Source organism: Melanotaenia boesemani, chromosome 20 (genome assembly GCF_017639745.1).
Source record: "Melanotaenia boesemani isolate fMelBoe1 chromosome 20, fMelBoe1.pri, whole genome shotgun sequence".
Lineage (NCBI taxonomy): Eukaryota > Metazoa > Chordata > Actinopteri > Atheriniformes > Melanotaeniidae > Melanotaenia > Melanotaenia boesemani.
In genome coordinates this window covers 16,818,966-16,835,930 of record NC_055701.1, presented here as the reverse complement: position 1 = coordinate 16,835,930, position 16,965 = coordinate 16,818,966, and the positions used below count along the sequence as shown (strand labels likewise).

The 16,965-nt window shown below is 38.2% G+C and overlaps 1 protein-coding gene across 4 annotated transcripts in view; it reads right to left on the bottom strand.

Annotated features, from left to right (window-relative positions):
• Positions 1 to 16,965, bottom strand: part of pacrg (PARK2 co-regulated) — a 140,277-nt gene that overhangs the window by 62,314 nt on the left and 60,998 nt on the right. For all 4 annotated transcript variants that reach the window (XR_006008665.1, XR_006008666.1, XM_041971745.1 and 1 more), the window contains exon 3: positions 7,306 to 7,477. Coding sequence is in view for 2 of the 4 variants with exons in the window: in XM_041971745.1 (XP_041827679.1) it covers positions 7,306 to 7,477 (172 nt within the window). In the remaining 2 variants the exon portion in view is untranslated. The remainder of the gene's footprint in view (positions 1 to 7,305; positions 7,478 to 16,965) is intronic.

The following is a 16,965-nucleotide window of genomic DNA, read 5'->3' as shown; positions in this document are numbered from 1 at the left end:
GCTCATGTTCTTCATAAGGAATGCACCGGAGTGCAGGAGAGAAGAGTGGACTTCCTGGTTGAGCTCGCGAAAGAGTTGGCCAACTCTCATGTGAGTCAGAAGAAGGCACATAAGGAGCAACTGCTTCAGCAGCAACCTCCCACACCTAGCCCTGGGAAAAGGGCAAAATGTCAGGTCAACCATCGATGCAAGAACAATTGCGCAACTGTAAGATGTGTTGACTGCTACAAATACACATGTGGCAAATGCAGGATGGAGATACCATGGAAGTGCCAAGCATGTTTGGACTTAGCACAGACGGACTGCTGAAAGAGCAGAAAAGCCATTCACACAAGGGCATGCCACTGTAGCCTTGTGTAAATATTTGTGAAATTGTTTCATTACTTGCATTATTTTAACTGTTTTGTTGTTTTTTTTATGACAAAAATAAAAAGCATTGGAAAAAATTCACAGTTGTTCTTTTATATCTTTGTCATGTTGACATTTATGCCCTCTTGACTTAGACACTAATGCTTCTGGACATTTTACTCACAGACCCTGCCTGTACCACCACAATCAAAAAATGTTCATTTTAAATATTCAAAATTGTTCATTGCTTGGGCTTTTTGGACATAAGGTACATGAACATTGGGTTAGAAAGTTTGAAAAATTGGTAAAAAATTCTGAAAAATTTGTATTTTTTCATTTGTATGAAAAGAGGAGAGCTGGACCTTTTAAAGTGATTTTTTAAAAAAATATGAATTCATCATTTTGTCATATCATTCTAAATTGTTTGCTTTTTTATTGAAGGCCCACAATGATTATCTTTTTTTTTTTCTTCTAAAAGCACACAAATGTGTCGAGGAGGTATATATCATATATCATATCAAATATATTTTTAATTATTTGAAATATACTAGAATGCAGGAAAACCTTTCTGAATCTGTTTGAGGTCTACTCCAATCTCATACTCAGGGGACCAAGCAGTGTCTCAAGCCAAGCTTTGGGCAAAAGTTGACAGTCCAGTTTCAAGAGTCTACAGTGTCTCCCCTAAGTATGCGCCCTCCTGGGGTGTGCCAGTAATTGACTCGTCTACAAACAAAAGAAGCTGTTCGCAGCTTAAGACAGGATTTTAGCTAAAATCCTACTGGTCAATCGACCCATCTCTGGGTTGTAAAGGTAGAAAGGTCAATTGACCCCTCTCTGGGACTTCTAGTGTTAAAAGCATTTCCTTTATAGCTGGGCTTTGATTTAAACAAGCCTGCAATCAGTGATTTCAAATGCACTGGGGAGGCAGGAGTAAGTGAGAGCCAATCACAGGGCTATTTGGCCTACAGGCTCCACTTAACTTCATCTCCTACTGATAGAGAGAACAAAAGAGAATAACGGTGGAGGAGATGGAGGACTGGCAAGATCAAGAGAGACCAATATGAAGAGAGAGAGAATGAAGAGAAATAAAAAACAACAAAGGACACAATGTGAGAAACAGAGGTGGAGAGATGTAACAGGTGAAGAGCGATGACTTAGAGAGTAGCTCGCAATCAACCAGTAACCAAGGCAGACATATTTTTCTACTTCTAGGTTTCTCATTTTGAGCCGTTAACTTCAGCGCATAAAACCACACACCCCAAGGCAAAAAGCTGCAGCACGTCTCTATGAAAACTCAAACTGTAATTTTCTGTTGACGTCCATAAAAGCAGAATTGCGATAGCACCACTGTTCGTTTTGTCAGTTAGCACTAGAAAGAAAAAAAAGCATAAAAAACATTTATTTACCACAAAAAAAGTTTGAATACATAAAAACAAATTTGTGGGCAAAGAAACTGAAAGAGAAAGACAATTTGAGTCAAATTATTCAAATCTGTCAGTTCCAGTTTTGTTGTTTTTGACAGAAAGATCATGCTTTCTTTCCCAATTTCACACATTCTTTCTTGACCTTTGACTGTTTTAGTGGTGGTCATGTTAACCCTGACAGTTCAAATGTCAAGACAACGACATGATGATACCACAGAAGTGCCAGAGTCTTAGTTTTCATATGCACCTACTATGAGCCACAACAGCTGTTCATACATAAGTGCCTGTTAAGTTAAAATATATTAATAAAATAAAAAATATACCTAGAGGCAGACAATTTACCGTTAATAAATTGCTGCTGTTTCAGAGAATAAAGACCAAGTTTAAATGACCAGATCTGAAACTGCTCAGCCTAATAGTTTTATGGCGAGTTTAAGCTATTTGTTTAATCCCACAACTCTCATTGTGTTGTCATTTCAAAGGCTCATACAATTTTCTTTAGGGTTGGTAGAACCCAAAACAAAAGTAAAAGAGACCGAATTGTTGGAAACATAAAGCTATATTCATCGCACACTGCTCCACAACTGTAGTAATAAATTCATTGCACACAACAAAGTCTATAAATATGTATTATCAACTTCAGTGATTATATATTTTTGACACATTTCTTTTCTAACCATAGATTTTTTTCAGACAGGATTAAAGAGAATTTTCTAAATAAGGAAGCTGCAGATAGCGGCACACTGCAAGAGTTAGCCATATTTATTTATATACCTATGCATGATCCTTTACAGATATATAGATCCACAGTCCTATAAAAATATGTAATAAATTTAGTTTTACATGCTGTTAAAATGCATGTACTGGTTAACAGTTTATGGAACAACTATGAAGTTTTAGTTCATCCATCCAGTATATGGTTTTGCACCATACCGACACCCGTGCATGCTTCAGTTATTTTCTATTGACATTCAGTTTTCACTTTGACATTGAAGTCCTACCATCTGATTTCATCTGTGTGCTCCACATGAAGACATATAGACATGTGGGATACAACATAGTCACAACTACAAATCCCTTGTCAAAAAAAATCTCATGCTACTGTTCATATTTAAAAAAAAAAAAAAAATCAATTAACAGAACATTAATTAGAAATTTAAGTAATTTAAATGTAAAATACTTTATCCATACATACCTGAAGGTAAATTTTAACAAAACCAAGTATCAAAACTACTGGCAAAGGTTGCATTTTAGAGACATCTTAACAATACCAATCTGTAACATCATATTCAAACAAAAGACTATTGTGTGTGACAGCACAAGAGAACAGTATACATCATCATCCAGTTTCATCGGTAAAACATCCACCCAACCTTTAGAAGTACTTTCTGGGTAACATACAGGTAACCCATACAGATCACCAGTCCTCACAGGGCTAACACAGTGAGATACATGACCATTTATTCAAACACCCATCGCCTATTCAGAAACCACCCACAGCAACAGTTTAGCAGCAAGGCTCTTCTCATTTCTCTATTTTGTGCCCCCTTGTGTCCTATCTCCTCCTCTGCTTGAAATCCTAAAATTGATCTCAGCCTGACATCTAGAAGGATGTCTTTATTCCTAAAATGCAGGTGGAGAGGGGGCTTGCTGAAGATCTATGAGCAAGGCTAGCTGTATCCTTTGTAGAAATCATTTCGACCCCTGTGATGAATAAAATATTTGATTTATGATTTGAAGATAAGTATAAGCTGTGTTGTCGCAGAAGGAATAATACACAACAGCAGGCTTTGACAAAACTATGGAAACAAGGATGCCGCATTTTGTTAAATGTTTGTTGTCTTGTCTCTTCCTTGCCTCCTCTGCTTCCATGTCAGGTAGAAGAAGAGGGAAGTGTCAGAAGTAACAGAGGTATTCAGAAAAACTGGCATAAGGTGACTATGTAAGCTCCACAGGGCGGAGACAACAGCTGATGAGCAGGACTGAGCCAAGAATCTTCTTTGTGTGAGCCACACGGTGTCACAAGCATGTACGCCGTATAGTGATGTGCATTAATCATAAATTACACACACAATTACATAAGCATATATTTGCAATTTCCAATGAGATGGGACTCGGGTGGGCATGTATGTACACACACTCCAGCACAAAAACATAATGTCATGATTATCACTACAGCAACAAAATATACCTTTAATTAAAAGACTCATATAAGCAAACAAGAGGTCAATGTCGATGTCAAGTTTATTTACCAAGCACATTTAAAACAGCCACTGCTGCCTAGAATGCTGTACACAGGCAATACACAGCGAATTAACCCCAAAATAAAAAAATAAACTGACTCTAGAGGTTAAAAGGTTTAAGTAATATTCATAAAGGCTGAGTATTTATGTGAGTGAACAACTGACTGAGGAGAATAATTTTGCATCAGCATGACTTTGTCAGTCAGCAACATTGTGTGTTTGTGCGTGAGTCTGTATACAACACAGGAGATGCTGAATGAGCAAATGCATTGTGCTTGATGACATCTCTCCATCTCTGCCTTAGTGTGCCCCAGATAGACAAGCGCTGAGATATCTGCCATCGCCGAGATAAGGTGGAACGTGGAATGACAGGAATTTCAAACCTACATAACAAACAATGAAATTCTAATTACCAGCCAACGCAAACAATTTTCCCTGCTGTGACATTTGGACTGTGGGACTGTTCAATTATTCATTGGCACTCTCGCCTTGCTGGAAAAAAAAATGGGAAGAAAAAAATTAAGAGTGAAGGAGAAGGCAGGCGAGAGCCTGATGTATTAATGCCGGTTTAAAACCTGTGTTGGGACAAATCTGAATAAAGTAATCATCTATTCGTGTGAGGACCTGTTTCATATTCAGCGAGAAAATAAAACAACAGTGACCTTGTATTCTGTTTCCTGTGAAATGTCAGAAGCAGGGGTGACAGCTTAGAGAGTTTAGCAACGAATTGTTCCCACTCAGTGTATAAATACACTTTTCCGTTCGGAGGATGCTCCCTGGCCCAGGTGTAACCGAGGATCTCCTCGTAATGAAAAGTCACATTTTAGCTCAAAGCTGAACAAATCTTATTGTAATCAGCTGAGGCTCAGCGTGGGCATGACTCTGAATCTTGTTCCGTATTTAAGAAAAGCAGATAGACCCAAACAAGACATTTTCAGTTATATTTCACATTTTCTCTCTTGAGTTACACCAGCTCTGCTTGGCTGAAGAAACCTATTTTTTTTACTAATATTGGCATTTTCCAGGAAACAGTGTGTTATTTCACATACTGGGAAAATAAAAACTTTAAATATTTTTACATTCAGCAAAAAATATGTTCAATCCTATAAACATGTCTTTGATTTTTTTTTTAGGTTTATAAGAAAAACAGGCTGAAGGGAACATGGTGTAAAGCAGGGAGGAGTTTAGTCTTTAAGATGCTGAGGACAGGGTCTTAGAGTATAGTGACAGCCAGAGCCTTCCTCATTGTGCATTCTCATTGGGTGACCTGCAGTCATCATCAAAATTCACCAGGGCCTAACGTGGTTCACCCGCTCTGCAGATAAGAGCCTGCCAGCCAAACTGAAGATGTATTAGCATCAGAGGAGAGAAATATATATCTTGCCATTTTTAAACTGCAGACGGCATTTTACTTTCTTCCTCTTTCCATCATCCCTTCTTCTTCCCTTCCTCATAGAAAAGTAATTAATCTGCAACAGGGACACGGACTAGCGGCTTTGCCTTGTGGATGGCGAAACAGACCTGATTTTTAATAAACTAAAAAGTTAATAAGGAGTAGGCCATTTAAAATCCCATCATCAGGGTGAGCTCTGTTTTTTTTCTTTTTTCCCCCAGGGGAAGCATAACTATCACCTTTCACCTGGTATTCCCAGATAGAAATTACCAAAACTGTTGGGGTAACATAGAAATGGCCACATTTAATTGAAAGTATTGAACTATTTGAGTTTATGAAATCATAGCTTGCTACATTATTTAGAAAATAAACCTAAAAAAATTACAATTAATAATAAAAATGTGACTACCATGCACATACCAGGCTATAGATACATTACACTGTATGAAGTGTGACGGTTAAGGCCTAGCAGTGTGTGCAGAGTGCAGCTCAATGCCAGGGTCAGCCTCTCATTGTGTCTCTGTGTCTCCAACAGTCCTGCCTAGTGTTGGCAGTTACGCCCCTCTGCCTCCATAGACATCCAACACCCACACACAAACACAAGGAACACACACACTCCCACTTCACATGCACATTCACACCAGCAGCCAACTGCCCATGACATGAACACTACCGCAGGCTCACTGGGCGCCACTTAAAGGCTCCCACTTTGAAACTGACACTCCACTTGGCAGTGGCGCCAAACAAAAGACAGTTTTGTGTGCACAAGTGTTAGTGTGTGAGGCTGTGTGCCTGTGTCTGTGCTGAAATTTTTCAACAAAAGCCACACTTTAAAATCCTCAAACTCCTTCGTACCTTGATCTCCGTTGTACATGGCCCACATGAAACCTTTTCTGTCCACATGACTGTAAATTCTGACATGTATTTTTGAAGTCAGTCCACCTCGCCCTGAGACATGACCTTTCCACTCACCTCTATCTGCCAACTCGTGTATGTCGGTGAGTGGGTGTGTGTGTGTGTGTGTGTGTATGTACAAAAGTGTCAGAGTGGAAAGGTAAGGAGGTGCAGCCCGATGACACAGTTAAATGTAGCATGTCACCACATTCCTGGCAGATTACCAGGCATGCTTTCAGAGTCAACTTCTTCCGGCAAATACAAAAGCAAGGACGCACCGCCCTGAGGGTTAATGTATTAATAGGAGCAGTATGGCTGCAAAGCCAAAGTAGGATGTTACATCAGGGCCAGTTGGATGGTAAAGTTAGAATCCACTGCAGCAGAAGAGTGGAAGACAGGTGAATCTTTTTCTATTGTTCTATTTTGGTTACATTCCACTGCTAAGGCAATATCACCTGGGGAGGACTGAAGAGAAACACTGTCATTAGTCAATGGCATAGTATTATATTTACTATGTAAACAACATATACCTAATTGATGTTAAGACAAGTTGACTATTTAGTTAATCAAATCATAATTTGATTAAATATTGATCAAACATTTGTATTTTTAAATAATTCCATTTCAGATGTTATGTCCTGTTTCACATCAGCCATATTAGGCCTTTCATTCAATATACTAAAGAGAGGTTTGCAAAAATGATGCAAAAGTTTATGAAGACCGGGCGTAGTGGCTGTGAAAGCTCTTCTAACTGCAGCTGAGTAAAACACATTCAGATAGATTAATGATCAGCAAATTAAGAATACATTTTCATCAACTCGACTGTACAACAGAAGAGCTGGTGTTATGCTCCAGCCTGTTGAACTCTCTGTGTTGTCATAGCGCAGGGCCATTTTCACAGAAACAGTCAAGGTAAAATTATGCAAAAAAAAAAAAAACAGATAGAGGCTATGTGTTTTGTGTGATTGGTAAAATAAAAGAGTTGGCACCGTCTCAGACTTACTGCAGATGTGCTGGATAAGATGGGGAATGACTGGTAGGATCTTGAAGCCTCCACATTCCAACATGTCATGGATTCCCTGTAAGGCCAAGAGCTCCAACGGATGATCAGTTTCACATAATCCCTCAAAGAACAGTGGCAGGTAGTGGTTGTAGTCCAGTTGCTCAATATCCACCTGAAGACAGAAATGCTCATTTGTACATTTACGTTCAGGTATTCTTGGCTGTAACTGTCATTTGCAGGGAAACAGAAAGAGGGAAGGGGGGCAAGAATCTTCATAATGAAATTGTATTTCTTTTTGAACAAACCACAGACACATGCTTTCAGTTATCAGATTAATGTCATAAAGCCCCAGTCATTCTTTGCCCTTTCGATTTGTTTGCCCTTGGCTTTGAAATAAATCTACAGCTAATGCCCCTCTTGCATCCATTTATAACCTTTTCAATAAACACTCACACACACAATAGTATGGAACAGCTGTTCGAGAGATCATGACACAGCAGCATGTGGCATCTTGTGGGCTGGCATGTTAACACCTGTTTACACCATTTACAGGACAGACAGAAAGGCGCACAGCACAATCAGGCGGTAGATGAAGACATTTGTCCGGCTTTAGGCCCCAGGCACACTTTGATGTCGTTCGGCTGAGGGTGAGGACGCTGTGTGACACATTATAGTCAAGTCTTTCATGTGTGAGAAGCCATCAGAGGAAAGCTACTGCAGCACACTGTGTGGGCATGCACAGACGATCCAAAGGAGGCGGTCCTTGAGTCACTAAGACCGTGCATGAAAATCATATGAAATTTTACATACCTTATGTGGTGTTTGTATGCAGGATCAAGTTACTGCATATGTATTTATATCAGGGGTATCACCTGTTGCAATTCATCCAAATGTCACTGCTGGTGATCCTGAGGTTATAGGTTGAAGGGGCAAAATCATGTCCCTATCCACCAGAAGTTCTATAGAATTAGAGGACAGATTGAAAATCTCTTGTTCATACATAGTCACATATTCACATACATATCTGTGTGTACAGTATAGATACACAAACACAGAAGCTTGCCACTGTGTCACACTGCTGTGTGCTAAAATGTCACTGAGGTAGTAACACTTTGTGCTTTCAAGTTCCTAGCTCTTGCTGGTCAGAGCTGAGACTTCAAAGCAGAGCTGACCCCCCGCCCCCTCCTCCACTCCCGCTGCCAATCCTTCCTGACACACATCTAACCCCCGCAAGGTAAACACAGACACGGAAGAGGAGAGACTTAAGATGGAGAGGGAAAAGAAGTCATGGCAAGATGGCGACAGAGACAGAGAGCTCACACTGTTAGTGCAGAGAGACAAGTCTGATTGCTTTGAGGCAATTTGCTAGCCAACCTTGACCTTACCCTGAGCTTGGTCAAGATCATCATTGTGAGTCAGGCTGACTGAATAGAAGAACAAAAGCAAACATGAGCCCAGAGAGCATGGAGTGAAGAGGGAATGGAGGGGTGGAGAGGGCGAGGATCAGCAAGATGACACTACATCACTGCACTGCTTGCTAGCCAGTGGCAGTCAGCGGCACACAGGGACACATCATGCCATAAGCTGCTTTTTAATCTAGTATTATAAACATAAAATCACAAGAATATGCCTGAAAATTTTGTACTAGTACTAGCAACTTTTAAACTTGAAATAAACAGTGTTGAGAGTTACAGTCATGATAATATTTTAGGCAAGGAAAGGCAAGTTTATTTGTATAGCACATTTCATGTACAAGACAATTCAAAGTGCTTTACATAAAACATTTCAGCAGGGTGCAGAAAGTAATACAAGTGCATAAAAAACAAAAAAAAACAAAGATTAAAAGAAATGCAATTAATGAAATAAAAACAGGACGAAGATGCTAAAATAAAATAGATAAAATGCAAGAAATAAAGTTCCAGTGTGGGGAAAGACATATTAAAACATGATTACAGCTTAAAAGAACCAGATGTAGATTTTGACTTCTAAATAAAACTAGTGAACTGCAGCAGAGAACAGGTGGGTTTTTAACCTGGATTTAAATAAACTGATGGTTTCAGCTGATCTGAGGCTTTCTGGGAGTTTGTTCCAGACATGTGGAGCATAGAAGCTGAATGCAGCTTCTCCATGTCTGGTTCTGACTCTGGGAACTGATAAGAAACTGGAACCAGATGACCTGAGGGTTCTGGCAGATTCATACTGGGTCAAGAGGTTACTGATGTATTTTGGTCCTAAACCATTCAGAGCTTTATAGACCAGCAGCAGAACTTTAAAGTCTATCCTCTGACAAACAGGCAGCCAGTGTAAACATCTCAGAGCTGGAGTGATGTGGTCCACTTTCTTGGTCTTAGTGAGGACTCGAGCAGCAGAGTTCTGAAACAGCTGCAGGTGTCCAATTGATTTTTTAGGTAGAACCTGTAAAAACACTGTTACAATAATCAAGCCGACTAAAGATGAAAGCATGGACTAGTTTTTCCAGGTCCTGCTGAGACATCAGATCTTTTACTCTTGATTTATTCTTAAGGTGATAGTAGGCTGACTTTGTGATTCCCTTAATGTGTTTTTCAAAGTTAAGGTCTGAGTCCATCAGTACACCCAGATTTCTGGCCTGGTTGGTGGTTTTTGGTGTATAGACTGAAGCTCTGTGGTGACCTTTAATAGTTTCTCTTTCGAGCCAAAGACAATCACCTCAGTTTTGTTTTCGTTTAAATGAAGAAAGTTCAGACACATCCAGTCATTAATCTCCTCAATGCATTTGCCAAGAGCCTGTACGGGGCCTCGGTCTCCTGGTGACATTGTAATATATATCTGTGTGTCATCTGCGTAGCTATGGTAACTAATTTTGTTTTTCTTTATAACCTGCACCAGTGGGAGCATGTGGATGTTAAACAGAAGAAGCCCCAGGATGGAACCTTGGGGAACTCCACGTATAATTTTTGTCTGCTCAGATGTAAAATTACCTATTGATATAAAATACTTTCTATTCTCTAAATAGGATTTAAACCAGTGTAGTGTAGTACCAAAGAGGCCCACCCAGTTCTTCAGTCGTTAAAGCAATATTGTGGTCAACTGTATCAAATGCAGCACTGAGGTCCAGTAAGACTAAGACTGACATTTTTCCATCGTCTGTGTTCAAACATATGTCATTAATGAGGAGCATCTCAGTGCTGTGGTGCTGTCTTAAACCTGACTGGAAGACATGGTAGCAGTTGTTTTGTGTTAAAAAGTCGTTTAGTTGATGAAAAATGGCTTTTTCGATTATCTTAGTTAGAAAAGGAAGATTTGAGATCGGCCTGTAGTTGCTCATTTGTGTCTTGTCTAGATTGTCCCTTTTTAGCAGAGGATATTTTACAATATAACAAGAGTATATCAATGGTAAGATGTGTCTACATAACAATAGACCTAACATTGATTGTTAGAGGAATTAAAGTCTATTTAAAAATGTTGTGTCTATGTGGTTATGTAAACTACCTGTGAGTGTGAGTTATTACAGTGCCAGTGTCATGGTTCATGGTTTGGTTTTTGTCATGTTTTTGGTTTGTTCCTGGTTTTTTGGTTTTAGTGTCATGTTATGTGTTTTTGGTTTCTGCTCATTAGTTCACCTGGTTAATTAGCTCATTTACTTCAACTGTGTCTTGTTAGTGCCTCTGTGTATTTATAGTCCATTAGTTTCATTTCCTCCTTGCCAATCCATTGACATCTGCTTCCTGCCTTCTGTTTGCCATATCTGTTTCTTTGAGAGTTTAGTCCGTTTTGCCACCAGAATCTTTTGTAAATTACGTTATTCCTTATTAAAACCTTTTTACCTGCACCGGTCTGCATCCTGCCTCGTCTGCCTGCATTTGGGTCCTCACATCCACGTTCCGTGACAGCCAGTCATAATTATTAAAATCACTGAAGTGCAACCACAAGATTTAGTATATCATCAGAAAGAAATGCAAATATATCAATTTTCCATATTCTAAAACTTTTTAATGAAAGATCCTAAATTAATGAACTATAACAGAATTTCAAATAGCAACATAAACAAGCAAATGCACATCCACCTTACTTATCTGTAAGAGTTCTTGCAAATATTCTTCCATATTTTCAAGCAGTGGTGTCCTCCTTGACTTTTTCTGATAAAACCTATTTAGTTCAGCGTGCAGTTCCTAGTACTGGTTCACACCACTACTGCAGGCTGCACCAGTTAAGCTCTAAAGATGTCTTTCATGAACTTTTTCCACATCCACACCAACCATTTCCCTCTCTGTGATTTTTCTCAGTGCCACAGCTTCTGGAATCATCTACACAGCTTATTAATGGTAAAACTTACTAAATAAAATGTTGAAACAGGCATTTTGGGAGTTTATGTGATAGCCCTAAAGACTTTTCCCCAAGGGTGTTCTTTCAAGTATAATCATCATTGCTGAACTCGGGTCATATAAATTAATCCCACAAAAAGGGTAAAAAAAGATCCCAGAATAAACTTATTTTTTAATGCCAGTACTTTATGAAATCCTACATTTAGCTTATTTATCTTGTTGTGAACCTGCAATATTTGGTAAATAATTAACCAGAAGTATGTAAAAATGTCTAGAGTCAGAATGACTAATGGTTAAAATCACATAAATACCTGCAACTTAAGCACTGACTAATTATTCCTTTTAGCACAAAATCTGGGGAGAATCAACTAACTTTTTCACCTGCTCTCTCTCTCTCTCTCTCTCTCTCTCTCTCTCTCTCTCTCTCTCTCTCTCTCTCTCTCACACACACACACATACACACACACACACACACTCACACATTCCCAGAGAATCTTAATCAGCAGCTGTGCTGAGCTGTAACTCTTGCATCCGTTATTGATTGTACGCCCAGGTTTGTTTGTCTTTGGGTGCCGGTGGGAATCCCCCTGGAGTCCAGGGAGTCAATGAGAGTGTAGCACAGAAAGAATATCAGCCCGGGAGCAGCAATTAGCCCAGGGACTCAGACCGGCATGTCTCCTCTGGTCAGCACTACAAACGCAGACACACAGCAACAGAAGCCCACCAGGCTAGGAGTAAATACGCTCATTAAAGAAGAGAATCAGAGGCCCTGACAGGCACATGAGACCAGGGGAACAACAACAGCATGTTGCCACTTTAAATACATAATATGTGGATTTTATTTTGTGTGGTGTTAATTTATGTGCCGGTGCATGAATATGTATCTGTAAAAACATAAACATGAGGCTCCATATTTAGCCTGGGTGCATAAATATAATATTGGTCTAGTTTGCCAGGGTTGTATGAGTCATTCATGTAAAAATGGTAAAAGAAAAAGCACATTGTGGATATACATCAGGAAAAGATACAATGTGAAAGAGGGAACAAGAGAAGGGGATGTTTGCACGTTTGTGTGTGTTGGTGTGCTTATGTTTTTATGTTTTTTTAGTTTGTTCTCCAGGTACATGCTATGGGCTACATCAAATGTGATTAGCAGCAACATGTCGACCTTTCCAGTTATAGAAAAATGCACTTGTGGGTCTGTGTGGCTACCAGTGACATCACTGGTCTTGCTGTGTCTGGCTATGCACTTGGATTTCAGCTGGTGGGGAAAAAACTAGGATCACCCTTCCAAAGGAGAGACTTATTTATAATTTTCTCCACCGTTTCCTTTTCCTGATCTAACAATATGGGCAATTAAAGTTGTGGGCAGAGGTAAACTTCCACTTTCTACTCTGCAGTCATTACTCAGGTTGCCAAATTTAATAATCATCATATAATATAAAATTCATCCATCCAGTACAAGTATTCCCTAAAAAACAAAAAACAAAAAACAGCAAAATAGTCATATAAAAAAAAGAAACCTGCACAAGGTCCTAACATAAAATCCTCCCCGTTAAATATGTCCCATCACCATTGTTTTCATGGGGGGAAGAATGGAGACCAAAGTTGTTTGTGCACATATTCAGGTTCAGTGGAATTCTAAAGTGAAACAGATGGTAAATATTCTCATGTCAACTTATCTCATCATCGCAAACCCGTCTCATAGATCAGGCATCAGACAAGCGGCCACAATGGTTTGACCCGAATTACGTTTCCTGTTAACTCAAGTGCAAATTGCTGTGTTTAAATGAGCTTTTTTCAATCATTTCAAGCAGGAAGATGACAGTAGGACTGCGATTGTTCCACTCACACTATGAGTCATTAGTTTAACAGTTACTACAATCAAACTAACATATATTAATTCTGACAAAAATCTATTATAAATGATCTATTTTTCCATGAATGACAAGTGGAAACAGAGGGGCATGTATTTGAGAACTAATGTATTAAGGATGGGCATTTTAGCTGATTTCTGAAGTCGACTAGTCAGGCCTTTCAACATTGATTAGTCATGGCATCAATGTGACGTCATTAATAATACAATACCCAAAGGGAAATTGTGAAAATGTTACTTGTATAAAGTGTGTGTTCCATAAATGAGTGCTTTTTTGTTATATTTTTAACTTTGCGTGGGTTCTAGTGTCCTTTATTGTTCATCAGGTAGATGACAAAGTGGGTCTGGGAGACTTCAGGATTAAACCTGAGTTGGCTGCGTTTATACGGTGGATTGTTAAAAATTTAGGCAAGTATATGAATGCTATTGACCAAGCCAGCATGTACATGTTTTAAGAATTCACGACAAGAAAACAAGGAAATATGTGTGCCAGTAGTGAAAAAAGCTTTTTAAATTATTCTAACCAGATAAGAAAATGTTTTGTGCTCCATATCAGCAGATGGTTGTAAATTCCTTTTATCGCTGATTTAACAGTTTAGTACAATGATGTTGTGATGGTGCAGGTCTGATGTTAGGAAGATGCATTTCACTTGTTTCCTAGAATGATAAGATCATAAGCTACCACACTATAGGCCTTAAACTGTAGTAGCCTTTATCTTCATATTTATACAAAATGACTACTAATAAATCATGTTACAACACCCACTGTCAAAATATTTTCCTAACCAGGGGCCCTACAGTCTGCATATCTGTGCTCATGACCTTTTCCCTTCTTTGACTCTTAAGCACTTTTTTCGACAGGAAACATAAAAATGGAAATATAACATAATGAAAGCATGATTTAAATGTCCTTTGTCTCTAATGATATTAGTATTCACTGCTTGCGTTGAGTGAAATATTATTACAAAGTCTCCACAGTGTTAATGTTTCACATTATTAGAGCTTCATAAAGACAAATTGAGCACTGAGTCTTAAACAGTTTTAATAAATTACATTTACTAACTATTCACTCTGTGATCTACATGCATCTCATATTGATGAGAAAAAAACACACAGAGGAAGGAAAGTAAGTAAAAAGGTAAAGGATTTTTTCTTTACTTTTATATAAATGTGACCTAAAAGTTATTATTAAAGGTAGATAGATGTTTCAAGCAAATCTGTTACAATTTATTCAGAAAAAAACTTCAATAGAAAATAATTTTATGTAGCAAAAGTATGTAACACTTTAAGGAGTAGCAGTTAATTCAGGTTTAATTCTGATTCTTAATAATATTTATTTATTCTTTTTTAAGGTTTAGATGTCACTTTATGGTTAAATTATCATCACTTAGCATTTCATACATAAACCAAGTGATCGAAAGGTTCAGGTTCTCTTCCACCTCTAAGATATCATAATACGACTAAAACATAGACTCTACCAAATTCAAGGGCATTAAAGGGTTTTTATTAAAGTCTGATCTAGAGAAGATTTTTGTGGAGTGCATCATTGCATGAAAAAAATATAATTTCTGAGGACCTTTAGAAATAGCATTGCTGATGCTCATCTGACTGGAAAGGTTATAAACCATCTAAAGACTTTGGACTCAACCAATCCACAGTGAGACACATTGTGTGCAGAAGAAGGAAATTCAAGACCTCTGTTATCCTCCCCAGAAGAGGCTGACTAACAAAGATTCCTTGAAGGAGCGTGATAATCTGCAATTGTAGAATGATCAGATCAAATTAGAAATTTCAGGTTTAAACAAGTAGTATTATATTTATGGAGAAGAACATACTGCATTTAGCAAAACAGCCGTAGTCCATCTGTGAATGGTGGGATCAGAAAGGTGGGCATGCAGCTAAACAACAAGCCTAAGCACCTCACTGGTTGTTATAATTAAGTCTTTGTTGGGGAATAACTAAGTCAAAGTTTGGACCTTAATCCATTAGATATGTTGCATGCCTACTTGAAAGGGCATGAAAACAGTAGATGTTTTGAAAAAAATCAAATTTGTAATTTGTCTGATTTGTTAATGGGGTGCTAAGGATTTCTGTGCAAATATCAGTTGCAGTTTTGGTCATAACTACGCTGAAATAGAGAGTATCTTTAGAAGTTGCTGAACTTTTAAATGTCACTGTACATCACTAACAGGTCCTTCATGGATCCAATAACCCTAAAAACTATTTTGTAAATATTATGTCCACATAGTAATTAGATGATGGTTGGTAACATGCCTATTCCCAAGAACTGTGATATACATGTTACACATTTTTGTTTCAGCCCTACCAGATACATTTGCCAACAAGAGAAATGTCCCACTTTAAGGATAAATTACATTAAATAATATTTCAAGTCAGTCGCTTACGCAGAACTTTTACAAAATCAAAGGTGTCATGAAGATAAATCAGTGGTGTCCAAAGTTGTTCCTCAATGGCTGCTGTCTTGCAGGTTCTCAATGTTTCCCTTCTACATTACTCATTAATTTGAGTCTGGTGTGTTGTAGCAGGGAAACATTGAAAACCTGCAGGACTGTGGTCCTTGAGGATTAGACTGGACACCCCTGATGAAGATGATGCGCTCCATTAAAAAAAGACTTGGTAGACAACAATATCCCACTTATTGATCTTTCATGTGTTAGCCCCACCATTAAATCAATACTTTGGATAAATAAATCTCTCTGGACTCCAACTGACTTATTTTACTTCAAAGCTTAAGTCATTTGATTTAAAAGATTTCATGGATTTATCTATTAACTTTTTTCAGGCATGACAAAGACAAAGATCCAGATATAACAAAATGCTACCTAAATGCATTAAACCTCTCGAAAGCTTTGTGTAGGTTGTTTACTTAGTTAAATATTAAGAAATGACAGCTACTGCCCACCACACAGCAGTTTGTTGCTTATTTTTGCTCCCAAAGGACATCTGGAGTATTTTCATGCATTCAATGTCTGACTTCTCAAAAGTAATGTAAAAGCAAGCTGACATCTCCCCATTAACCAAAGAAACACAGTGTGAGCACAATAAGACTGTCTGTGTTATTCCTGACAAAAAGGCTGAGATATGAATGTTGTATTTTATCATAAACTAAAATAAAAAAGTCTTTGTTCCTGAATCAAGATCCAAACACAGATTTTAAATTTCTTTTGTTATACAACTCAACAGTAAAATGATTTTAAAACTGTTATAACCATACGGCACACAAGACATACTAATAATTTATTCATACTAATCCAACCTTGTTTCCAACTGTGCCACAGGTGCCCACACACCTGTAGGCACAATGTTTCCCAAAATCCGTCACTATGCTACATGCACACTCAATGAATACAAAACAGGAAGAAAAGGAGTAGAGAAAGTTAAAAAAGAATGGAATATTTTGACTTTCTTGGAGGTCACAATAAGAGAAGGACTGGAATAGGCAAATGATAAGTGAGGGGA